The sequence below is a fragment of the Phyllobates terribilis genome, unplaced genomic scaffold (genome assembly GCF_046119375.1).
Source record: "Phyllobates terribilis strain yellow unplaced genomic scaffold, ASM4611937v1 Scaffold_5__5_contigs__length_657084704, whole genome shotgun sequence".
In the NCBI taxonomy this organism is placed as follows: Eukaryota; Metazoa; Chordata; class Amphibia; order Anura; family Dendrobatidae; genus Phyllobates; species Phyllobates terribilis.
In genome coordinates this window covers 146,975,641-147,002,619 of record NW_027362765.1, presented here as the reverse complement: position 1 = coordinate 147,002,619, position 26,979 = coordinate 146,975,641, and the positions used below count along the sequence as shown (strand labels likewise).

General features: G+C 47.9%; 1 protein-coding gene and 1 long non-coding RNA gene across 2 annotated transcripts in view; one reads left to right on the top strand and one right to left on the bottom strand.

Annotated features, from left to right (window-relative positions):
• Positions 1 to 26,979, top strand: part of LOC141272428 (uncharacterized) — a 115,975-nt gene that overhangs the window by 1,198 nt on the left and 87,798 nt on the right. The window lies entirely within an intron of this gene.
• The window catches only part of ITGB3 (integrin subunit beta 3), a 112,529-nt gene that overhangs the window by 63,615 nt on the left and 21,935 nt on the right, over positions 1 to 26,979 (bottom strand). Inside the window, exons 5-10 of the mRNA XM_073683139.1 lie at positions 21,926 to 22,088; positions 21,078 to 21,239; positions 20,881 to 20,976; positions 20,118 to 20,207; positions 18,756 to 18,890; positions 8,459 to 8,888 (exon numbers count right to left, since the gene is read on the bottom strand). Of these exons, the coding sequence (XP_073539240.1) occupies positions 8,459 to 8,888; positions 18,756 to 18,890; positions 20,118 to 20,207; positions 20,881 to 20,976; positions 21,078 to 21,239; positions 21,926 to 22,088 (1,076 nt within the window). The remainder of the gene's footprint in view (positions 1 to 8,458; positions 8,889 to 18,755; positions 18,891 to 20,117; positions 20,208 to 20,880; positions 20,977 to 21,077; positions 21,240 to 21,925; positions 22,089 to 26,979) is intronic.

Here is a 26,979-nt window from a genome sequence, read left to right as displayed (position 1 = left end):
GGTCAGCAGTGAAGCTGTCATCTGCTGCGTAGTTGACGAATGTAGATCAGCAGTAATGATGGAAGGGGAACTGTGAACCAGGCGGCAAGAATCCAAGCCCTGCAGCAATAAATACCTGTCACAACACCATGATGATTAGTGACATGTGGGTGGTGGCAGTAATGATAGAGGTGGTGAATCAGGAGCAGACTCACCACATTGTGTGCTAAACAATTGAAGAAATCCTGTGTCCCAGACAGATGTGATTATGGAGTTAACTATTATTACACAACACGACTATGTCACCACTTCCGACCTATGTTCATAAAAACAAATGGCACCACTCCCATCACAGTCTGGACTCCACACTAACAGGCACCCCTCCCATCATAATCTGGGCTACTCACTAACGGGCACCGTTCCCAACACAGCCAGGACTACAAACTAACGGGCACCACTCCCATCAAAGCCCGGACTACACACTAACAGGCACCACTCACATCACAGCCCGGACTACACACTAACGGCCACCACTCCCATCACAGCCCAGACTACACACTAACAGGCACCGTTCCCAACACAACCAGGACTAATCACTAACGGGCACCACTCCCATCACAGGCCAGACTACACACTAACAGGCACCACTCACATCACAGACCGGACTACGCACTAACGGCCACCACTCCCATCGAAGCCCGGACTACACACTAACAGGCAAAGTTCCCAACACAACCAGGACTAATCACTAACGGGCACCACTCCCATCACAGGCCAGACTACACACTAACAGGCACTACTCACATCACAGCCCGGACTACGCACTAACGGCCACCACTCCCATCGAAGCCCGGACTACACACTAACAGGCAAAGTTCCCAACACAACCAGGACTAATCGCTAACGGGCACCACTCCCATCACAGCCCGGACTACACACTAACAGGCACCGTTCCCAACACAACCAGGACTAATCACTAACGGGCACCACTCCCATCACAGGCCAGACTACACACTAACAGGCACTACTCACATCACAGCCCGGACTACGCACTAACGGCCACCACTCCCATCAAAGCCCGGACTACACACTAACAGGCACCGTTCCCAACACAACCAGGACTAATCGCTAACGGGCACCACTCCCATCACAGCCCGGACTACACACTAACAGGCACCACTCACATCACAACCCGGACTACGCACTAACGGGCACCACTCCCATCACAGCCCAGACTACACACTAACAGGCACCGTTCCCAACACAACCAGGACTAATCACTAACGGGCACCACTCCCATCACAGCCCGGGCTACACACTAACAGGCACCACTCACATCACAGCCCGGACTACACACTAACAGGCACCACTCACATCACATCCTGGACTACACACTAACGGGCACCACTCCCATCACAGCCCGGACTACACACTAACAGGCACCACTCCCATCACAGTCTGGACTACACACTAACAGGCACCCCTCCCATCATAACCTGGGCTACTCACTAATGGCCACAGTTCCCAACACAGCCAGGACTACAAACTAACGGGCACCACTCTCATCAAAGCCCGGACTACACACTAACAGGCACCACTCCCATCACAGCCCGGACTACACACTAACGGACACCACTCCCATCACAGCCCAGACTACACACTAACAAACACTACTCCCATCAAAGCCCGGACTACACACTAACAGGCACTACTCCCATCAAAGCCCGGACTACACACTAACAGGCACCACTCCCATCAAATTCCGGACTACACACTAAGAGGCACCACTCCCATCAAAGTCCGGACTACACACTAACAGGCACCACTCCCATCACAGCCCGGACTGCACACTAACGGGAACTACTCCCATCACAGCCAGGACTACACACTCACAGGCACTACTCCCATCACAGCCCGGATTCCACAGTGACAGGTACCATTTCCAACACAGCCAGGGCTAGTTACTAATGGACACCTCTCCCATCACAGCCCGAACTACACACTAATGGGCACTATTCCCATCACAGTCCAGACTGCACACTAAGTGGCACCACTCCCATCACAGCCCGGACTACACACTAACAGGCACTGTTCCCAAAACAACCAGGACTAATCACTAACTGGCACCACTCCCATCACAGCCCAGACTAAACACTAACAGGCACCGTTCCCAACACAACCAGGACTAATCGCTAACGGGCACCACTCCCATCACAGCCCGGACTACACACTAACAGGCACCACTCACATCACAACCCGGACTACACACTAACGGGCACCACTCCCATCACAGCCCAGACTACACACTAACAGGCACCGTTCCCAACACAACCAGGACTAATCACTAACGGGCACCACTCCCATCACAGCCCGGACTACACACTAACAGGCACCACTCACATCACAGCCCGGACTACACACTAACGGGCACCACTCCCATCACAGCCCGGACTACACACTAACAGGCACCACTCCCATCACAGTCTGGACTACACACTAACAGGCACCCCTCCCATCATAACCTGGGCTACTCACTAATGGCCACAGTTCCCAACACAGCCAGGACTACAAACTAACGGGCACCACTCTCATCAAAGCCCGGACTACACACTAACAGGCACCACTCCCATCACAGCCCGGACTACACACTAACGGACACCACTCCCATCACAGCCCAGACTACACACTAACAAACACTACTCCCATCAAAGCCCGGACTACACACTAACAGGCACTACTCCCATCAAAGCCCGGACTACACACTAACAGGCACCACTCCCATCAAATTCCGGACTACACACTAAGAGGCACCACTCCCATCAAAGTCCGGACTACACACTAACAGGCACCACTCCCATCACAGCCCGGACTGCACACTAACGGGAACTACTCCCATCACAGCCAGGACTACACACTCACAGGCACTACTCCCATCACAGCCCGGATTCCACAGTGACAGGTACCATTTCCAATACAGCCAGGGCTAGTTACTAATGGACACCTCTCCCATCACAGCCCGAACTACACACTAATGGGCACTATTCCCATCACAGTCCAGACTGCACACTAAGTGGCACCACTCCCATCACAGCCCGGACTACACACTAACAGGCACTGTTCCCAAAACAACCAGGACTAATCACTAACGGGCACCACTCCCATCACAGCCCAGACTACACACTAACAGGCACTGCTCCCAACACAACCAGGACTAATCACTAACGGGCACCACTCCCATCACAGCCCGGACTACACACTAACAGGCACCACTCACATCACAGCCCGGACTACACACTAACGGGCACCACTCCCATCACAGCCCAGACTACACACTAACAGGCACTGTTCCCAACACAACCAGGACTAATCACTAACAGGCACCACTCCCATCACAGCCCGGACTACACACTAACAGGCAACACTCACATCACAGCCCGGACTACACACTAACGGGCACCACTCCCATCACAGCCCGGACTACACACTAACAGGCACCACTCCCATCACAGTCTGGACTACACACTAACAGGCACCCCTCCCATCATAACCTGGGCTACTCACTAATGGGCACCGTTCCCAACACAGCCAGGACTACAAACTAACGGGCACCACTGTCATCAAAGCCCGGACTACACACTAACAGGCACCACTCCCATCACAGCCCAGACTACACACTAACGGGCACCACTCCCATCACAGCCCAGACTACACACTAACAGGCACTACTCCCATCAAAGCCCGGACTACACACTAACAGGCACCACTCCCATCAAATTCCGGACTACACACTAAGAGGCACCACTCCCATCAAAGTCCGGACTACACACTAACAAGCACCACTCCCATCACAGCCCGGACTGCACACTAACGGGAACTACTCCCATCACAGCCAGGACTACACACTAACAGGCACTACTCCCATCACAGCCCGGATTCCACAGTGACAGGTACCATTTCCAACACAGCCAGGGCTAGTTACTAATGGACACCTCTCCCATCACAGCCCGAACTACACACTAATGGGCACTACTCCCATCACAGTCCAGACTACACACTAAGTGGCACCACTGCCATCAAAGCCCGGACTACACATTAATGGGCACTACTCCCATCACAGTCCAGATTACACACTAAGTGGCACCACTCCCATCACAGCCCGGACTACACACTAACAGGCACTGTTCCCAAAACAACCAGGACTAATCACTAACGGGCACCACTCCCATCACAGCCCAGACTACACACTAACAGGCACTGTTCCCAACACAACCAGGACTAATCACTAACGGGCACCACTCCCATCACAGCCCGGACTACACACTAACAGGCACCACTCCCATCACAGCCCGGACTACACACTAACGGGCACCACTCCCATCACAGCCCAGACTACACACTAACAGGCACTGTTCCCAACACAACCAGGACTAATCACTAACGGGCACCACTCCCATCACAGCCCGGACTACACACTAACAGGCAACACTCACATCACAGCCCGGACTACACACTAACAGGCACCCCTCCCATCATAACCTGGGCTACTCACTAATGGGCACCGTTCCCAACACAGCCAGGACTACAAACTAACGGGCACCACTGTCATCAAAGCCCGGACTACACACTAACAGGCACCACTCCCATCACAGCCCAGACTACACACTAACGGGCACCACTCCCATCACAGCCCAGACTACACACTAACAGGCACTGTTCCCAACACAACCAGGACTAATCACTAACGGGCACCACTCCCATCACAGCCCGGACTACACACTAACAGGCAACACTCACATCACAGCCCGGACTACACACTAACGGGCACCACTCCCATCACAGCCCGGACTACACACTAACAGGCACCACTCCCATCACACTCTGGACTACACACTAACAGGCACCCCTCCCATCATAACCTGGGCTACTCACTAATGGGCACCGTTCTCAACACAGCCAGGACTATAAACTAACGGGCACCACTGTCATCAAAGCCCGGACTACACACTAACAGGCACCACTCCCATCACAGCCCAGACTACACACTAACGGGCACCACTCCCATCACAGCCCAGACTACACACTAACAGGCACTACTCCCATCAAGGCCCGGACTACACACTAACAGGCACTACTCCCATCAAAGCCCGGGCTACACACTAACAGGCACCACTCCCATCAAATTCCGGAATACACACTAAGAGGCACCACTCCCATCAAAGTCCGGACTACACACTAACAGGCACCACTCCCATCACAGCCCGGACTGCACACTAACGGGAACTACTCCCATCACAGCCAGGACTACACACTAACAGGCACTACTCCCATCACAGCCCGGATTCCACAGTGACAGGTACCATTTCCAACACAGCCAGGGCTAGTTACTAATGGACACCTCTCCCATCACAGCCCGAACTACACACTAATGGGCACTACTCCCATCACAGTCCAGACTACACACTAAGTGGCACCACTGCCATCAAAGCCCGGACAACACATTAATGGGCACTACTCCCATCACAGTCCAGACTACACACTAAGTGGCACCACTCCCATCACAGCCCGGACTACACACTAATGGGCACTACTCCCATCACAGTCCAGATTACACACTAAGTGACATTACTCCCATCACAGTCCGTTCTACACACTATGTGTGACCCTAGCCTTAAAGAAGCACTCCTGTCAAAATTTTTATCCTCTTAATATATTTCAATCATCATATTACAGTGGGGGAAATAAGTATTTGATCCTTTGCTGTTTTTGTAAGTTTGCCCACTGACAAAGACATGAACAGTCTATAATTTTAAGGGTAGGTTAATTTTAACATAGATAGAATATTCAAATAAAATCAAGAAAATCACATTGTATAAAATAGATACATTTTTTTGCATATTGCAGTGAGAAATAAGTATTTGATCCCCCTCAAACGATTATGAGTTCTGGCTCCTAAAGACCAATTAGATGCTCCTAATCAACTCATTACCTGCATTAAAGACAGCTGTTTTACATAGTCACCTGTATAAAAGACTCCTGTCCACAGACTCAATTAATCAGTCAGACTCTAACCTACACAACATGGGAAAGATCAAAAAGCTTTCTAAGGATGTCAGGGACAAGATCATAGACCTGCACAAAGCTGGAATGGGCTACAAAATCATAAGTAAGACGCTGGGTGAGAAGGAGACAACTGTTGGTGCAATAGTAAGAAAATGGAAGAAATACAAAATGTCTGTCAAACGACATTGATCTGGGGCACCATGCAAAATCTCACCTCGTGGGGTATCCTTGATCATGAGGAAGGTGAGAGATCAGCCTAAAACTACACGGGGGAACTTATTAATGATCTCAAGGCAGCTGGGACCACAGTCACCAAGAAAACCATTGGTAACACATTATACCTTAAAGGTTTAAAATCCTGCAGTGCCCGCAAGGTCCCCCTGCTCAAGAAGGCACATGTGCAGGCCCGTCTGAAGTTTGCCAATGAACACCTAGATGATTCTGTGAGTTATTGGGAGAAGGTGCTGTGGTCAGATGAGACAAAAATTGAGCTCTTTGGCATTAACTCAACTCGCCGTGTTTGGAGGAAGAAGAAGGATGAGTACAACCCTAAGAACATCATCCCAACCGTGAAGCATGGTGGGGGAAACATTATACTTTGGGGGTGCTTTTCTGCAAAGGGGACATGACGACTGCACCGTACTGAAGGGAAGATGGATGGGGTCATGTATTGCAAGATTTTGGCCAACACCCACCTTCCATCAGTAAGAGCATTGAAGATGGGTCGTGGCTGGGTCTTCCAGCAAGACAATGACCCAAAACATATAGCCAAGGCAACAAAGGAGTGGCTCAAAAAGAAGCACAGTAAGGTCATGGAGTGGCCTAGCCAGTCTCCAGACCTTAATCCCATAGAAAACTTATGGAGGGAGTTGAAGCTCTGAGTTGCCAAGCGACAGCCTCAAAATCTGAATGATTTAGAGATGATCTGCAAAGAGGAGTGGACCAAAATTCCTCCTGACATGTGTGCAAACCTCATCATCAACTACAAAAAATGTCTGACTGCTCTGCTTGCCAACAAGGATTTTGCCACCAAGTATTAAGTGTTTTTTTTGCCAGAGGGATCAAATACTGATTTCTCACTGCAAAATGCAAAAAAAATTATCTAATTTATACAATGTGATTTTCTTGATTTTTTTTGAATATTCAATCTCTCTATGTTAAAATTAACCTACCCTTAAAATTATAGACTGTTCATGTCTTTGTCAGTGGGCAAACTTACAAAAACAGCAAGGGATCAAATACTTATTTCCACCACTGTATATAGCACTGTGTACTTACAATTGGTCATTTTGCCTTTCTACCCAGTTAATTCTTCTCTTTTCCATTAGGTCTATGACATCACTTGTTTAAAAACTGACTAGCTGATTCCTTCTAAGCTGTAGAAACAGGGGGTCAATTTTCCCTGTATGAGGCATGAGTCACTGCAAAAATCCCTGACAGGGGAGGAGGAGCAGAACAGCGGAGTCAGGAGTTGAAGAGGGGAATGACAAATGCAGGACAAGAGACTTCCTGCTTCTACATAGAGCAGAGAAAAGAGAAGAATTAGCTGGGTAGAAAGGCAAAATGAGCAATTGTAAGTACACACTGCTATATAATATGATTGCAATATATTAAGAGGATAAAAACTTTGATGGGAGGAGGAGGGCTTCTTTAAATAGTGTGGACTCAAGACTGCTATATTGTTGCAAATAACCGGAGACTTGTTCATCTGCTGCCTATATAGTTCGTGCCCAGTACTGCTTATTGCATGTCTGTGCACAAGATTTCTGATTGTTATCATTCACTGACAGCAACAATCTTCTAACTGGTGAAGAACTAAAAAAACATGGGGTAATTTTTCAAGCACTTAACACCACAAACCTGGCAACAAAACATTTGCAACTTTTGGTGTTTCTACAACCAACAACTTTTGGAACAATGGTCAGAGTTTACTGGAAGGGACGTGGGCACAAACATGGCGTAAATTATAGCAAAAAAGAACTGCAGCCCATGACATGGGTGTACATTTTCTAGCTTTGGCGCACTGGGAGCTGAAGGATATGCCAAATTCATTACCGCTTTATAAATTACACCCATGTATAAAATGCCAGTCCCCCCAATGTAGGTTAGAAAGCTGTATAAACTTTACACATGGATTAACCATTTTAGCTGAAGCTAATTTCTAAGGCATCTTCTAAGAAGCCCTTGTTTATTTCCGCTTGTCCCTGTATTTGTGTAATAGACCGAGCTGAGTATACATGTTTATGAGGAGATGTCTGAAGGTCATCGGCAATCTTTGGTGCCAGTCTCGGTGTACAAGATGGGTTGGAGGAGTCTGAGTCATTGTGGCCAGTTTTGCCTCCTACACAACATAACTTTTGGTTACTCATCATCAGTTGTGAAATATAAATCTGTAAATGTGTAAATCTGTACTTCTTACCTGAGCACATCTCACCCTTGAACCGCAGGCAGGAGAAGTCATCACATTCGCAGTATTTCCCCCAAACTTTTCCAAAGTCATTGTTATGACACACACACTGGCCACAAACGCACTCTCCTCTCCGGGAACAGATGCTACCCTTCTCACTTTGGGTACAGCGGTCTTGTTGGGTAGGATCATATTCTTCTTCAGAACACTCACAGTGGGGTCCCAGCCATCCAGCATGACACTGGCAGATGCCACAGCTCAGTGTCCCATTGCCATCGTTACATAAGGGACTGTTGGGTTCATCATTTTCCTGACACTGGCAGTCACACTGAAAGTGCACTGTCACAGTAAGAGTGTCCTTAAACCCAACTGGTTTGATGGTGAAGGTCTTCACCCTCTCTTTAGGACAACCTCGTACTTTGGCTTCAATGGAGAAAGTCACCTATGAAACAAACATTAAAGATATAGAAGACATAAGTACAATGGGGCCAATTGCTATAATCACAGAGAAGATCACAAAGAATTTGTCATACAGCACCAACGTATCTAAGACCCTCACATGCTTGACAATTAATGGAGAGAACCATGCATTTGTAGCAATTTTTCAAGAGCAATGAGGCACCGTGCTCATGATAGATGCAGGTCCAACCATCAGAAATGTATGTCATATTCCGTGGATTTGACATACAGTAAATGTCTCACATGAGAAATCTATTCCAAGTTAAAGAGAAGGCACCCCTGCTTGAGACCCCTCCTAGTGTAGACCTGCCTAATAAAAGTATTTTCAGCTACTAGAGTTGAGCAAAATTTTTACAGGGCTCTGGTGTTCTTTTCTGCAGCGGCATCCTTGCCTGACATCATGGGTGCTTCTTGAGTTTGCTAGCCCCTACAACGTCATGATGTGGTGTGAGGCCTCATGGCGTCTTGGGGCTTAGTAAGAACAAGGGGTGTCCAGGATGTGGGTCCGAGGATGCTGCTGTAGAAGAGAAGACATCTCTGGTATGGTGCCACAAAGGGCCAGACTGGACTCTCGATGAGGACAACAACTTTTTTACTCAGCTCAATCTGCTACATACAGTACGTGACCACGTGGCCAGGCGTTCATTTGTATAACCGGCATGTAATACTACAAATGCATGACCTAATTATACTTTCCTTGACTTGCATAAGAATACAGGAGATCGAGGACGCACCGCGGCGAGCATTGCTCCCTGATTGTACACTCTGCATGTGGGCAAATCATTTCCATACAACAGGAAAAGCAAACATACCATTAGGTCAGCAGTGGTCATAAAAAAACTGCCCCATGGCATTTCTGTGGTGTAAAATCTAGATTTAATCCCACTGTGTAACCCTGTCTGCACACAGCAGGAGCCGGCGCTGTATAATAGTAAGGAAATTCTGCACTTCAGCTGCAATGGACTCCAACAGTCCCATATTAAAAACACATGATCCACTTCTAGCATTCCTGTGTTACCAAGGAAATCATTCAGGAATGCATCCGAAAACAAGCATCCAATCACAGGGCTGAATTTATAATGCATCAGGACTTCATTAGTAGTAGGAGCTGCGGAATATGTTAGCGCTATATAAAAATAAAGATTATTATTATTATTAGTAGTAAATATTATTAATCTTTACTTCTGTTAGCCTATTGTTTCTTACAACCTTCTATATTATAGTACTCTGCAAGCACTTTGTAAACTGTACCAGGATGTACCCTAAATAAAGGTAATAGGATACCCAGTCCACTTAGACATTGGTCGGCCTTATCATCCCCTATATACATGCATGCTCGGCTCATCTAAGTGTGCATGTGTTTTCAATAGGGAAAGGTGAGTAAGCTTCTAACAAACAGCTCTGGCATTGGCTTATCTCCTAGCGAAACAAATGGATTGGGTGTAAATTAAATGGAATCTGTCACAACGATATTACTACTGAAACTGGTGGAATGGCTGTATAACTTCTAGTATAACAATGTTACTCAACTGACCCGGCTCCTGCTGCATCCAGGGTGCTGCATCCTCCTCCTGCCTCGACAGCTCCCTCTGCAATGGCCTTCTCCTATGCACGTAGGGTTGCCATTGCAACCTGATGCGCTCCTGTGCTGTCATGCTCACCATTACCATGGACTGCCTTTGGACTCGGTCAGAACCTTTTGTCAAATCCAGCAATACTACACTGCTGAGTAACTCTGCTACGCAGCTGAACAGTTCTGCTACTTCGCTGAGTTAACTCTACTATATTGCTGGGGTACTTTTGCCTCAGAATCTCCGGTGTCATGCAGCTCTGCTACTTTGGTTCCTTTTTGCTGAGTCCATTTTGCTATGTTGCCATCCAACACTGATACACTAGTTGACATGACTTCTCCACTCCATCAGTTTCAATGGTTCCAGTTCTGTTTTCCCAATTGTGTAACATCAGCCTCTGGTGTTCCAAATGGATCACTCTGCTGCACCAAGGTCCTCTGTCTTACTGCACTAGAAACTGCTAATTCAGACCATAGGCTTTGTGGATCCAACTCACCAGCTCACCAGATGAGAGGTAACAAACAATAAAAAGTACATTTGTTTTGTAGCAATCCAATGTGCCAGCACTGGGCAATCGAGCTTTAAAGCCACATGCAGGAGAGCCTGGAAGTACTTTTGGGGAGTGTCAATGTGTTCAGAGTGCATTGTCACACCGTCGGAAGTCGGAGTCGTGGAGTCGGAGCCCATTTTGGTGGAGTCGGAGTCGGTATAAAATGGACCGACTCTGACTCCTAAAATTGGGTACAGTAATTCAATGCAGTTTGTGGGGAATAGTTTTTCATAAGAATTTGGGAAAGTTATGAAATGTCCTATAAATGTCCGTCCTATTCCTGATCTAAGGGTCTAGACTTTTAGCTGAGGTGAATCTGACGCGCCCCTGGGCCTGTGTCGCGCTGCGTTGCGCACGCGGGAGCTTACCCGGAGCCGGATCTCTTGAGGGTTGTAGTCTCGTGGCGGTGATCCGGTCCGTGCCCAGGGAGTCAGACTAAGTGGCGCTGTATCAGCGGTAGATGTTGGACGACTACGCCACCCGTTGAGTACAGCTAAGGAGCTGCTGCTGCAGGGCAGACCGCTGAGGCCGGTGGTAGGATTGTGCAGCGTGATAGCATAACCCCCAACGGGAGGGGTATGGCCTCAGGGCAGCCGACGTGGACGATGGGGGTAGCAGGAACCACTCGGAGACGGTACGGTGTAGTTCAGGGTCTTTACTGGTGACAAAGATAGACCCTCCCGGAGTACTGGCTAGCGATTGGGGCCTGGTCAGTCCTTGAGCAGATGGGATCTCCCCTGGCCAGGCGGAGTTGTAGGCCTCCCAAACTGACTGTACTCTTCTGGCTACCTTGCTAGAGGCGGGTATAAGTAGCCCACGTCCCTGAGTATACCGTGTGGTGCTCACCTGTATGGCCGGTGACTCGGGGCCTTCTAGTAGCTTCCGCTCCACGACGGCGGTGCTGGTCCCACGCGTGTGACCGTGCCTTCGGGTTTCTGGGCCAGAGGACCTGCAATCCCCTGCCGGTCGGTTTCTGCTGCTGGATAGGAGTTAGTCCCCACAGCCTCGGACTCCGGGTCCGGTGAGAAATCTTCTCAGTCAGGGCGAGCTCTGCAGCTGCCAGCCCCTGACTCCTTGTTGCACTGCTCCTACAGAGCTCCTGTAGTTTCTTCCTATGCTGCTTCTCTTCTCTACTTCTTCTCTACTCACTAACCCTGCCTCAGCCCTAGGTTTATATAGGGGAAGTTCTTCCCCTCCCAGGACTGGGCAGGAGGTGTGGCAACCAGACCCCTGGGGTGTCACATTCCCCCCTAGTGAAATTTAGTACTCCAGGACTAAACATATTTTTGGAAAAACATAACAAGGTATAACAATAATGATACAATAAGAAAAACACATAAAGGTGGTCACGGCATGTCCGTAACCGGGTTGATTGCAGCGGCGGCAGATGGGTCGTCCGTCCTCGTTGTATCGGTCGCTGGGTCTTCCTCTGGCCGGTGGGGTCCTCCTTGGTCGACGCCACGGGATGTCCTCCGGTCCGGATGCCAGCTGGATCTTCCCTGGAGTGGAAACCTGTAAAGACTGCACAGTTCGGGTTAGCGCAGCAACGCTTTTAGCTAGCTCTTGGACCTGATGGTGCAGGTCTGGAGCCGGGTCATTGTTCAAATCCTGCGCATCAGCTCCCACAGGCCCTGCCGACAAGGGCGCCGCCTCCTGGTGGTAAGTGGTAGTGGGGCGTCTGTGGGTCACAACGCCACCTGGTGCCGGTTCTCGAAGCACCCGGATGGCTCTGTCCTTGAACTGTGCAAATCCCAGATGAGGGTCCTGTAAGGCCATTGCCCGCAACTGGGTTCGGTGGGCATTGCAATATAAACCCTCTATAAATTGTTCAGTCAACAGCCTGTCCTCGTCTCCCACGCCGTCAGGGTCGGTCTGCTTAATGGCTCTCAGGGCCTCTTGTAGGTTTAGGGCATAGTCCCTTATACTCTCATGTGCCCGCTGTTTGCACCCGTAGAATCTAAGCTTGATCTCGACTGAGGTGCGGGTATCAAAGGTGTCCCTCAGCCGGGTTAGTATCCCTGCGACAGTCCTCCCCCCAGGTGGCCAGGACTTTACCTCCCTTTGGGCTGCCCCGGTTAATTGGGCCACCAGGATGCTCACTTTTTGCTCCTCTGTGAGGGGGTACACCTGGAAGAGGCTATCCAGCTTTTCTCTAAAGTCATGCAGGGTATGTGACTCCCCCGAGTACTGGGGTAGCCAGGCTGCCCCCGGGATATAGGGCATGGTGAAAGGCATGACCGCCACAGCGGTGGCGCTGGCGGGGGTTGAAGCGGTGAAGCTCTCCTCCGTATCCGACATCCTTCTCCCCCCTAGTGGACCGTGGCCTACCTTGCGATGATCCTCTTCCGTAGGCCGCGGCTCCGCAGTGGATCGTCAGGGTTGAGGACCTTCCGTCGCGCTCCTGTGACGTCGGCGTCTGCTGGGCTCCTTCCAGGACCTTACGCAACGTCCGGACGTGAGGCGGGGCTTCAGTTCTCGCGCGCTTTCGGAGTCCACGCCCCTCTTCTCCCCGCGTGGCGTCCTCAAGATGGCGTCCAATGGCGGGAAAACTCCACGTATGGCAGGAAGAAGGCTGAAGATGGCGCCGGATGGCGGGAAAACTCCACCGATGGCGGGAAGGAAGCGGGAGATGGCGCCGGATGGCGGGAATCTTCACCACAGGTAAGTTTGAACAGTCTTTTTCAGGCACGCAGTACCCGGTGGTTGCGGGCACGAGATCCTGCCGACTACGCCAAAAGTTGACGCGCCCCTGGGCCTGTGTCGCGCTGCGTTGCGCACGCGGGAGCTTACCCGGAGCCGGATCTCTTGAGGGTTGTAGTCTCGTGGCGGTGATCCGGTCCGTGCCCAGGGAGTCAGACTAAGTGGCGCTGTATCAGCGGTAGATGTTGGACGACTACGCCACCCGTTGAGTACAGCTAAGGAGCTGCTGCTGCAGGGCAGACCGCTGAGGCCGGTGGTAGGATTGTGCAGCGTGATAGCATAACCCCCAACGGGAGGGGTATGGCCTCAGGGCAGCCGACGTGGACGATGGGGGTAGCAGGAACCACTCGGAGACGGTACGGTGTAGTTCAGGGTCTTTACTGGTGACAAAGATAGACCCTCCCGGAGTACTGGCTAGCGATTGGGGCCTGGTCAGTCCTTGAGCAGATGGGATCTCCCCTGGCCAGGCGGAGTTGTAGGCCTCCCAAACTGACTGTACTCTTCTGGCTACCTTGCTAGAGGCGGGTATAAGTAGCCCACGTCCCTGAGTGTACCGTGTGGTGCTCACCCGTATGGCCGGTGACTCGGGGCCTTCTAGTAGCTTCCGCTCCACGACGGCGGTGCTGGTCCCACGCGTGTGACCGTGCCTTCGGGTTTCTGGGCCAGAGGACCTGCAATCCCCTGCCGGTCGGTTTCTGCTGCTGGATAGGAGTTAGTCCCCACAGCCTCGGACTCCGGGTCCGGTGAGAAATCTTCTCAGTCAGGGCGAGCTCTGCAGCTGCCAGCCCCTGACTCCTTGTTGCACTGCTCCTACAGAGCTCCTGTAGTTTCTTCCTATGCTGCTTCTCTTCTCTACTTCTTCTCTACTCACTAACCCTGCCTCAGCCCTAGGTTTATATAGGGGAAGTTCTTCCCCTCCCAGGACTGGGCAGGAGGTGTGGCAACCAGACCCCTGGGGTGTCACAAATCTGTGCTACAGTAAATTTAACACTTAAACATGAGCCATGTATGACGGAGTAGAAGTCGTATACTAGGACCTATACAGCCCTACCAATTGCTTCTGTAGTAAAGTCATCTTGACAGGTCCCCTTTAACAAGCCTGATCCTACTCTTCCCTGACATCATCTGTCAGAATATGAGGCTTAAAGGGGTTATCCAGAACTATATTAGTTCTCAGGCCTATAGTAAAAAAATTAACAGGCAGGTAGGCGCTGATTTCTGCCGGCACACAGCAGTCACAGACCACTCCTGCAGGCAATTCTGCAGCTTTCGCTGATGTCACGTTGACAGAGTAGCGGCTTCTCTTCCGCTCTGTTGACGAAGTGTCTGTGCCGATGTCATGCTGAATGTAGTTTCCATAGCAGTAATGCAGTTCCAATTTCATATATTCAATGTTTGCATATTATAGCATTTCCAAGGGTAGCTGTCTTAGTTATATTGAATAGTCGAGACGGCTTGCACCTATTCACACTTGTCTTACTCTGTTTGGAGGTGCTGGTCAGTTTTTTGATATTTGATGTCATGCTGATTAACAGCTAGCTCCCCTAACTTCTGGAAGCCGGCTGTCAATCAGCATGACGTCTGCAGTCACCCCGTCGACAGAGCAGGTTGGAAGAGTAAGATCTGCTCTGTTGACGGCATAGAATAGAACAGGCAGGTAGCTGTTTGTTTGTTATTTGGCTCATAGTAAAAAGACTATTGCCAATGTGCATGCCTCAAAGTGTTATCCTTATTGCAGTCACTCTCTGGCTGACTTGTTGTGCACATTGTGCCAGTTTTAGGTAGATTATAATGGATCATTGCATGTTATCAAAGTTAATATTAAAGGTCAATATAAGTCTCTGTTGGTCAGTTATGTGTATATGTTAATTCATGCACCCACAATTCGCAATCTCAATTTTAGGATCCATTTTGGCTCAGTGATTAGTATTGTTAGTTTGCAGGACTGGGGTCCTGGGTTCAAATCCCACCAAGGACAACAAGGAGTTTGTATGTTCTCCTCGTGTTTGTGTGGGTTTCCTCCGGGTTCTCTGGTTTCTCCCACACTCCAAAGACATAGTGATAAGGTATTTAGATTGTGAGCCCCAATGGGGACAGTGATGATAATGTCTGTAAAGGGCTGCGGAATAAGTTGGCGCTATATAACCAATGCATAACAAATAACAAATAATATTAAAGCCCATGTGGTTGTACTAAACTTAACTTGGATCACCCCGGTATAATAATAATGGCGGACCCAACAGGGAAGCATCCTATAAAAACCGCTGGTGTGTGATCTCGTCCTTACACAATAATGGAGTGAATATGCAGAGTCCTGACGCTGCAGGCAGAACATTTGATTCTTGTTTTCTCTATAGATAAATCTAATCTGACACCGCGCTCTTGTTTCTATAGAAAGCTGTGGTTGGCCTCTCATCAGGAGGATGTAGTTAACAAGAAACATGTGTACACGAGTGATTACTGCCGTCATGTGGAAACTGCTACACAACAGAATAGGCTACATATGTAGGAATCGTGCATGAATCTTTGATGGCTGAAACGATAAGTGATAATTTATTGATCGGTGGGTTTCTGAAAGCAGTGAGTCGCACCGATCGGCAGTAATGGGAAACTTATATCCCTGTTAGAATGAAGTGGCATTTCTCACACCCGACTTCCGCTCCATTCATTTCCTATAGGGCTGCTGAGCGGTGTGCTTGTTTTTTTTTCGGCAGCCCCAGAGCGAATGAATGAAGCAAGTGTTGAACCTACCGATCCATATTGCAATTGGGAATAAAAATTCCCAGATCTGCAGATCGGTACAGGTCCCATCGGTCAGACACCCACCGATTAGCAACTTATCACCTATCATATGGGTGGGAGATAACTTGTTTTCACTGGACAACCACTTTAACGTTGACGTCAAATATGAAGTGTATGAGTGGCATTTTGAAGCTGTATGTTTATGGAATTTAATGCTTAAATGTATCAGCACATGTAAATGTCATTTATCAGCCAGAGAGAAAGATATCTGCTTACATGCAAGATAACCATTTGTCTTTATGGCCCATAAATTACTACATTTCCATCATTGGAGCACGCAAGGCTTTTGAGTTCAAATACAAAATCTGTTAACTGTGGACCCCGCTTGCCAGGTGCCATAATAGTGCTGGTGCCTTCTTGTATGTAGCATGATGAGACATAGGAGTCATAAGGTTAATTTGAATGTTTCAATTGATTCCTTGAAAACCTGGTCTGAAATTGCCTTAAAGGGAGTCTGTCAGCACAAAATAACTATTCAGACCAAGTACAGGCGATCGCTGCACCCTTGGCCTGGCCGAGCACTTCAGCACACATTCCCAACTAATTGTTTTCCATCTCCTCTGGCTCCTGGAAAGCCAATTAAGGGGAAATAGGTGGGAAGTTGCACTGAACAATTTGGCCACACCAAGGGTGCACCCGTGCTTGGTTTGAACTGTCATTTTATGCTCATAGACTTCCTTCAATAACTTAATGCCTTTTTTTTCTTTTCTTCTTTTACCTCTCCGTATTTCAGCAGCCATAACTTTTTAATTTTTTAGTGATGTGATTTTATGAGCCTTTTTTAATGTAGAATTAAATATTATGTTTCGCCGTTGGTTGTGTGGTACATATATGTGGCGCCCCTGGGGGTTCAGTCGCCACAGAGGTACTGCATCTCACCCAGAGGTGTGGCATGTCCTTCTCTCAGGTAAGGATGGAGTACTGCCCGGGACCCCAACACCTGCACTCAACACTATACTACCCCAGGCCGGCTGGAAGGGCATTATGCACTTCGTTCTGCTGCCCCGTCCCTGGCTGGGGTGGGGGGAACCAAAAATGAGGGGGAACCAAGTACTGGGTGTGGGTGGAGGAAGAAGCTTAAGGGAGCACTTGTCAGGAGTAGTATAAGAAGGGAAGCCATCATGTGTAGGAGTGGATTCAGTGAGTGAGAAGGGGAGAGGCGCAGTCTGAGGAGCAGAGTCTCTTCAGGAGCTCGGCTCCAGAGTGGGGCCTAGTAAGAGAGGCCCAAGAGTGAGAGGGAGGCAGAGGAGAAAGGCTCCAGTAACAGAAGGGATCCCAGGGTGTACGGTGAGTGCAGGACGGCACCCGTACGCCCGAATCTGCCAGGCGTCAGAGGGATCAGGCCGCAAGAAGGGAACCGGTCCCTGGACTAGCCGAGTTACTTTACGTCTCAGCTAGAAAACCGGAGGCTTCTGCACTTTCAGGGTGCAGTTGCCACATTCGCACCTAAGCTGCCGAAAAGGGCACCAAACTAGGTCCGGGAACTTCAAGTTGCCCAGAGGGATCTCAAGGTACCGGATCGGGACTTTGTGTGGCGGGGCTCAGGGCAGGAGGGAGAGACCCAGCACGGGAAGTCGGCTAAGAAAGGAACATTCAGAGAGGGGTCTTGAGAAACTTGAGGGAGTGCTGAACCTCTGCCTGGTAAACGCAGCGAGACGTGGGAGACTGTCAGCTATCTAGTGCTACCTGAGGAACCTAAATAACTGTGAGTAAACTCGGATGACTGCACCCCACTGTTTCTGTCAGTTATTTCTACCACGCTATCGCTCCTGCACTACAATGCCCAGCATCACCACCTGCACCTACACTGCCCTGGAGCTGTGCTCTGCCTGTGGAGAGCCGCACCAACTCAGCTGCCCTAACATCTGCCCCAGAGGTCTGCAGCAGCGCCGGTACCCATTACCGGGAACCACAGGTGGCGTCACAAGACAAAACTGTTATTCATCCCATCCACTGACAAACCCCTTAGCTTTTTTGCTTATTTTTACACTGTTGATGCTTCACACTAAATAACCTTTTGAATTAATTCTTCACGGTCATGTAGATTTCTAACGTGTCGTTTTTTTTTCTTTTATGTCATGTGTGCGCCACTAAATGTATTTTATACTAAATGATCACAGTTTGTATATGTCCCCTGCCTCAAAGGACAGTGAGCAATCGTAAAAGATTTAATTGCGACTAAACCTTACAAGAACATTGTATGATTGTTGGAAGGGCCATAACTCACTGTGTCCCCAATCTTCAGACCTGAGCAGGACTTTAGGCCTGGTGTGACTTCATTGTTGATGCATGTGGCATTGAACAAGAGTGACAGCTCCTCTGGGAGATCACGGACTTCCAGTTCTACTTTGGAGCGGATCTTCTGTACTCGCCATGTGGAGATAAAATACATTTCAATGGTTACATACATGTAGGTTTACATTCACACCCATCTCTTATTATCAAGGGAACCATGATGATTGGTAATCGCCATCCTGTGGCTTTCCAGGTTTGCAAACCACTGCCACTCCCATCATGATCCAACACAGCCACAAACCATATAGGCAAGCTGGGACTCTTAAGCCCTCATACATATTAGATAGCTACAAGTCCAGTAGTCCATGCTTGGCAGACAGCTATCTCTCCCGACATATCCATACACAGGATTGCTCGGCTCGGAAATTTAATATGCAAATTGCCTCTTCAAAGAGAAAGAGGACTTGAAATCTATAGCGCCACCTATTGGAAGCAGTAATACTACAAGTCACAATCGACCCTTTAACGAGTCTTGCAATATGACTTGGGATAAAAACCAAATCAGAATCTCAATTTACAGACACGGTGTTTCGGGATTTTGGCCCTCGTCAGTGCAAAGTATGAGAACTGATTTGGCTAGGTGAGAGGCTCTGGACTGAGGTCTAAGGGGTAACGTTTCTCCTTGTGGAGAGTGACATACCAGCTCTGGCATGCCAAGGTAAGGAGGCTTATTCGCTGTGCAATGCTCCTCTGGGAAATTTAATATGCAAATTGCCTCTTCAGAGAAAAAAGAGGACTTGAACTCTATAGTGCCATCTATTGGAAGCAGTAATACTACAAGTCACAATCGACCCTTTAACGAGTCTTGCAATATGACTTAGGATAAAAGCCAAATCAGAATCTCAATTTGCAGACACAGTGTTTCCGGGTATTGCCCCTCGTCAGTGCAAAGTATGAGTTCTGATTTGGCTGCATGAGAGGCTCTGGACTGAGGTCTAAGGGGTAACGTTTCTCCTTGTGGAAAGTGACATACCAGCTCTGGCATGTCAAGGTAAGGAGGCTTATTCGCTGTGCAATGCTCGGCTCAGAAGAGCACTCTTGTGTTCTCTATGAAAGAGCCTCCCAGAGAACAAAAGGATAGGCTATTGGCAATCCAAAGATCCTTCTCTTCCCGAATCATCAGTTGTGGTTGAGTTGTTAGCCGCCATACACATCAGACTGCCGGCCAATCCCCCAAATATTGGCACATTCAACCTTCTTGTGCATGTTGGTCTACAGTTGTGCAACATGAGGATAGCCGCAGGACACTGATATAAATGCTCTGAGAACTTGAAAGGCTGGAGCACAGTCTTACCTCATAGGAATCCACAATGAGCTGGATAACGTTGCTGGAATCTCCAGATAATGTGCCTACTGTGGCCCCTGGGATCAAGTCACTGTATTTCTAAGAGACACATGAATGTTTGAAAGAGAGTGGATGTAAAGCAACATTATCATGTTAGTAGGATACATAAAATGTCAAAGGAAATTTATTATATGCTGGGTTGGGATGAGGAGGAGGTGAAGTAGGCAGTTGCCTAGAGCACCATTGTAAGGAGGGCACAACTAATACATTTAATCAGGGCAGCTAAACAACTGTTCACCCAACAGCTATTACGTTGAATTTTTGGGATGTACCCTGAAATTTATTTTGAGAATCAAGAAATATCATCCCACCCCTGCTTTAATAAACAACATTAATATTCAACCACCCTAAACTGAACAGTAAAGCTATAAAGCTTTGTCACAACGTTACAGCATTAACCCCTTCATGACCATGCAATTTTCAGTTTTTGTGCTTTCGTTTTTTCCTCCCCTTCTCCCAAGAGCCATAACTTTTTTTTATTTTTCTGTCAATATAGCAGTTTGAGGGCTTGTTTGTAAATCAGCCATCAAGTTCATGGAAATATGCGGGCTCAGCGCCAGAGCCCGCATCAAAGCCAGTGACATGACCTTTGATGTAAATATATACCACATATAACCTCTGGACAAGTGTGGCGCCATTTTGGAACAAAGTGGATTTTTTTTTTAATCCTTTTACTTTTTCTCCTGCAATAGGGCATAGATGAAGTACTCACCCTGTAGAGGTCCAGGACTTTATCTGTGACAGCAAATACAAGATTTATGTTTTTCTGTGACAATTTGTCCGTCAAGAGGCCGATAGATGGATAATCCTAAGGGAGAAAGAAAAGAATACATGACGTGACACTGCTTGTCGAGTGTTAGACGGAGTTATCTTTAGAAATGTTGAAATGCATTTATCCATCCTCCTTACCAGGGTGGTAGATTGTGTGTAATGGTTGTCTTCTCCTAAATGGCAGTGCCCATCATTGGGTTGGACAATCCCAGCAAGTCTTCCATCCAAAGCTATGTGAGTTCTGGCATCTGTGGTAAATACCAGAAGGTGGGAAGATTCGTTTCTCCAGCCAATTCTTTCCTGTCAGTTAGAAATAGAGAATACTGAGCCCTTATAACCAGCCCCTGCCCCATTCTCCACCCAACCTTCTCCAACCACCATTCCCCTGCCAACCTTCTCCTGTCCCCACTCCCCTGCCCCCATTCTCCTGCCCCCATTCTCCTGCCTCCATTCTCCTGCCACCATTCACCTGCCACCATTCTCCTGCCAACCTTCTCCTGCCAATCTTCTCCTGCCAACCTTCTCCTGCCCCCATTCTCCTGCCACCATTCTTCTGCCAACCTTCTCTTGCCAATCTTCTCCTGCCAACCTTCTCCTGCCCCCATTCTCCTGCCACCATTCTCCTGCCCCCATTCTCCTGCCACCATTCTCCTTCCCCCATTCTCCTGCCACCATTTCCTGCCCCCATTCTCCTGCCACCATTCTCCTGCCACCATTCTCCTGCCAACCTTCTCCTGCCACTATTCTCCTGCCAATCTTCTCCTGCCAACCTTCTCCTGCCCCCATTCTCCTGCCACCATTCTCCTGCCCCCATTCTCCTGCCACCATTCTCCTTCCCCCATTCTCCTGCCACCATTCTCCTGCCACCATTCTCCTGCCACCATTCTCCTGCCACCATTCTCCTGCCACCATTCTCCTGCCACCATTCTCCTGCCAACCTTCTCCTGCCACTATTCTCCTGCCCCCTGTTGGGAATCCGTACTCACATCACACACTGCAGCCTGCATAACAGCATCAAAGCCACCCTCAGGGGCATCACGGTTCCGGGATACAAGCTGCTTTCTGACCTCGTCGTTAAACCGCTCCACCCTGTCTGTGAGTGCGAGGACGTGTTTATACCCAAAGATGGGTAAGCAGGTAGTGAAAATGCTGTGCAATAAAAGAAGGTTGTGCTCAGTCATAATAAATTTTATGGGGGAAGAGGGCGAACCCTCTCACATCAATGTACCAATAAGGGCTCGCTCACACCACCGTATTTATCGAATGAGTGCTATCCGCTTTTTTATAGGATAGAACTCGGACCAATATTATTTAAAGGGCAGTGCTGATTACCGAGATTTTCCACTGACCGAATCTGTCTGTGAAAAAAAATCGCAGCATGATGTGATTTCACTCCAACATCGGATCTCACGCACCCATTTAAATATATGGGTGCATGGAAAACATTGGACTGCACTCGAATAACATTTGAATGCAGTCCAATTTCTGTGGACTCATACTATAGAGAAGATGGAGAAATTTTGTTCTCTATCTTCTCATTTATGCTACGATTCTCTCATACGAGACAATTGGATCACACTATGCTGACACTTGGCTCAAACTCTGATCAGAGTTTGATCGGAGTGCCATTACCAATGATCCATCCAATTCTCTTGGAAAAGAGAATGCACGTTAGTTTAAACTTGGCCTAAGTATAATTTTAGGTAGCATTTGTTACTGGGTCCAATGTTATACACAAGGATACCAGTATGATAGATTGCATTGGTAGATGGGTGGGGCCCGTTACAAATTTTGCCCTGGGGCTCATCTATGGTCTGGAGATGGTAGATACTGGAGCACATAGTAAAAACAAACAAAAAGTCAGTATCAAACAATATCATAGTGACGATACAGCCTATAATCTTAATAAGCCAGATGTTTAGATTTGTTAATCCAAGAGAAATACACTATTATCTTTGGGTTGACTTGTAAATCTATGTCTATTTATGTGCCGGGTCAATAAGAACAGACCAGTATTTGTATAACCCTTGTTATTGTTTACATCAGGAGGATTGTTGTCTCCTCTTGGGTTTGGAAACAATAATGTTTGCTACTATGCTAATTGCACATTATACTAAGTCAGCTGAATGTTGATCTAAAGAGCCCCTGCTATACCAGCTATGTAAATTGATTAGCTCAAACAATGAGACCTGGTGAGCCCAACAACTTTACCTCTGACCTGTGACTGATGACCTTACACAAATGTAAATATAAACAGGGATGTCTGTAGTGCTACAAGAAGAATCAAGGAGCATCAGAAAGACTTTACAAGGAGAATGAGAGACATCCTTCAGGACAGTAGATGGATTGCATGACGGCTCCATCCAAAGAGACACAGATTTGGATTATACATGATTCTAGCCTATGGGCATATAGCCCTGACTGGAAACATACAAATCTGCTTCATTGACTATCAGAGAGACATGGACACATTTGGGGAGACCAGGTTGGGACGATGAAGTTACCTGGCCCCATGGATATGCTGTTTGGAGTAGACAGATTGGGACCCGCCGGTCATCTGGCCCCACGGAAACTCTCGGAAGGCCAGGGTGGGATCCTCGGGTCTCCTGGCCTTGTACCTCAATGGACTGCTAACTTCCTTAGTTTGCCGCCACCTTCTCTCTGTGGGTGCCCGCCAGAAGCGGGGGGCCACTAATTGAGGCAGTTGGCCCTGGAAGTCACAAAGTCGCAGCTGTTCTATACCAGTCGGGCGGAGCAGAAGGGTGAGACTGTGTAATGTTGTAGCATCTTGGGTATATGCTGGGACTGTTCTATGTGTTTATTGTCCTGTTTTGTGGTTCAATAAAGTAATGCCACGCTGTTTTACCCTCACCTTGTGTTGTCTGAGTAGTATTATGCCCATGGAGGACTCCGGGTCTTCACATTTTGGTGGCAACAGTGGGAAACTACTCAGCCCAGCAGATCTGGGGGAGCTGCAAGGGGACTGGTGTTAGCACACACCGTCCAAAAGGGCTCTACAACCAGGGAGGCATGTAGACAGACTCAGCAGACCATAGATGAGGCAAATACAGAGGGTTTCGGATGCTACCATGTCCAACCCCACCAGGCCGGCCTTGGGAGGAGGACGAAGAGGATATACAACAGCAACAAGATACGGCAACTACAGGAGCTGTGCCAGCTTCAACGGATTGAATACTAGGCCACCGACACTCATGGGGTTTAATTCAGGAACCACAGGATGCAGAGGACGGCATGTGTGGACACAATGGATACCAGTCTGTTTTCTTCAATTACGTGTGGAGTTTATTTGCAAGGAAGACATAGAATATACTCTGAGAAAACTGGATGATGCAAAGTTTTGTTCTCATGAAGGTGAGACCTCTTATATTTGTGTCTGTGCTTAAAGACATGCTGATGGACTGTCTCCATTAAGTGGAGAAGGATGATTGGGATCCTATCATGTCTGGCTAATTAAGATTGGGGGAGCAATGTGACGATACAGCCTATAATCTTAATAAGCCAGACGTTTATATTTGTTAATCCAAGAGAAATACACTATTATCTTTGGGTTGACTTGTAAATCAATGTGTATTTATGTGCCAGGTCAATAAGAACAGACCAGTATTTGTATAACCCTGATTGTTGTCTCCTCTTGGGTTTGGAAACAATGATTTTTGCTACAATGCTAACTGCACATTATACTAAGTCAGCTGAATGTTGATTTAAAGAGCCCCTGTTATACCAGCTATGTAAATTGATTAGCTCAAACAATGAGACTTGGTGAGCCCTGCACCTTTACCTCTGATGTGTGACTGATGAACCTACACAGATGTAAATATAAACAGGGATGTCTGTAGTGCTGCAAGCAGAATCAAGGAGCATCAGAAAGACTTTACAAGGAGAATGAGAGACATCCTTCAGGACAGTAGATGGATTGCATGGCTGCTCTAGCCTAAGTGTATATAGCTCTAACTGAAAAGATACAGATCTGCTCCATTGACCATCAGACCATCAGAGAGACATAGATACATTTGGAGGGATCAGGTTGGGATGATGAAGTCATGTGGCCCCGAGGATATGTTGTTTGGATAAGCTAGATTGGGACCCATTGGTCATCTGGCCCCATGGAAACTCCCGGAGAGGCCAGGGTGGGACCCTTGGGTCTCCTGGCCTTGTACCTCAATGGACTGCTAGCTTCCTAAGCTTGCCGCTACCTTCTCTCTGTGGGGGCCCGCCAAAAGCGGAAGTCACTGGTTGAGGTAGTTGCCTCTCGCAGTCCCAAAGTCGCAACTGTTCTATCCCAAGCGGGCGGAGCGGAAGGGTGAGAATGTGTAATGTTGTACCATCTTGGGTATTTGCTGGGACTGTTCTGTGTGTTCATTGTCCTGTTTTGTGGTTCAATAAAGTATTGCCACACTGTTTTACCCTCACCCTGTGTTGTCTGAGTAGTATTACGCCCACAGAGGACCCGGGTCTTCACAATCATCTTTCTTTGATTGAAGCCACGGTGGTGATTAGCTAAATTTTTCTGTTTTGGGACCTGGTATTCAAATAAATAGTCAACCCTGCAATGCATGAATGTGCCGAGTCAAGAGATGAGCAGGCCTGAACACAGACACTGACTTTTCCCTGAAGTCCGTTTTAATGTTCGGAGTTCCGAGAGAAGGGTATGGGGGTGGAGGGAAAGGAAGAGAGAGAGTTTTCCAGCTCTGAAGTCCGAGTCCCCATACATTTCAATGGGGTTTGGGGACCAGAACTTTAATTTTCACGAGTTTGCTCATCCCTAGCCGAGTCCACTATCATGGTTAATTGAAAAGGGTACCAAAGCAGAAGATGTTCTTCTTTGACAACCATCAGCCCAAACAAAGCTCATCAAAAGGGGTTGTTGTCATGAGACAATCCACTGTACTAACAACCCACTAACCCAAAGACCCTGAAAACAGTGATCGGTGTGAGTAGAGTGATTCTTGGATAGGTGATACCTTGTTTAGGCTGCAATACTCCTTAAAATGAACTTGTCACTTGTCAGTGTCGGACTTGGTTGGCAAAGGCCCACCAATAACACTTAATTCTTGGGGCCCATTGTTCATCTACATGCAAAAATATCCTGACCCCAGTACCTCAATACACAAATTTACTATTGCTTTTACGTAATATTAATTTGGCTAGCTTGTTTAATGAATGATTAAATGATACATTTTTCTCCAAATTGTGAATCAAGTGTAATAGCATTGCTCATTAGCATGGGGGCCTACCGGAGGATTCTCCTGTTCCCCTGTGGGCCAGTCCAAGCCTGTCACTTGTCACAAATATGCATTTTTTACATGATGTAAATGCTGCTATTCTCCAGGCATTTCTGATATTTTGTTCCTGCTCTTCTCCAATTATGAGATATGGCCCCTTCTTTCCTGTATATAAAATCTATAGTCTTTACTAAGTGGGCGTGGTTGTTAAAAATACTTCCATGGAGAACAGTTGAGGATCTCACCCACTTGGCCACGAAGACTAGACTTACATACAGGAAATAGGGGGCCATATCTCAAGAATGGAGAGGAGCAGCACCAAAAGAAAAGCATCAACAGATTTGGGAAAACAGCGGCATTTACACCAAATAAAAAAAAAAATTTATGGCAAGTGACCAGTCTTCTTTAAGTCAGTTTAACACAAATAATTGACATGATTTCACCTCTACAACTTTTCTATTCCTTGGGCATGAACGTCCTAGCAGGTATGCAGAATTAGTTCTAGGTTATCTGCCCTGCACGGTCATTATGTTCCTATCAGACACGTCTTAGGGGATTTTTAGGCAGCGAGCCAGCGCATGTCTTAAAATATTTACAATCCCTCCTTTCTTTTTAGAATCTGAGATTATCTAAAGGAGATTTACTTGGAGAATGTGTGAACACAAATAAACAGAAGAAATATGAAAGGACTAGGGGGAGGGGGAATGGATATTCATGGATGGCAATATAATTCCCAAGGCAGCCAAGTGGAGTGTCTCTATAAATGTGTCAGAAAGTTCCCCCTTATAAATAGTTTC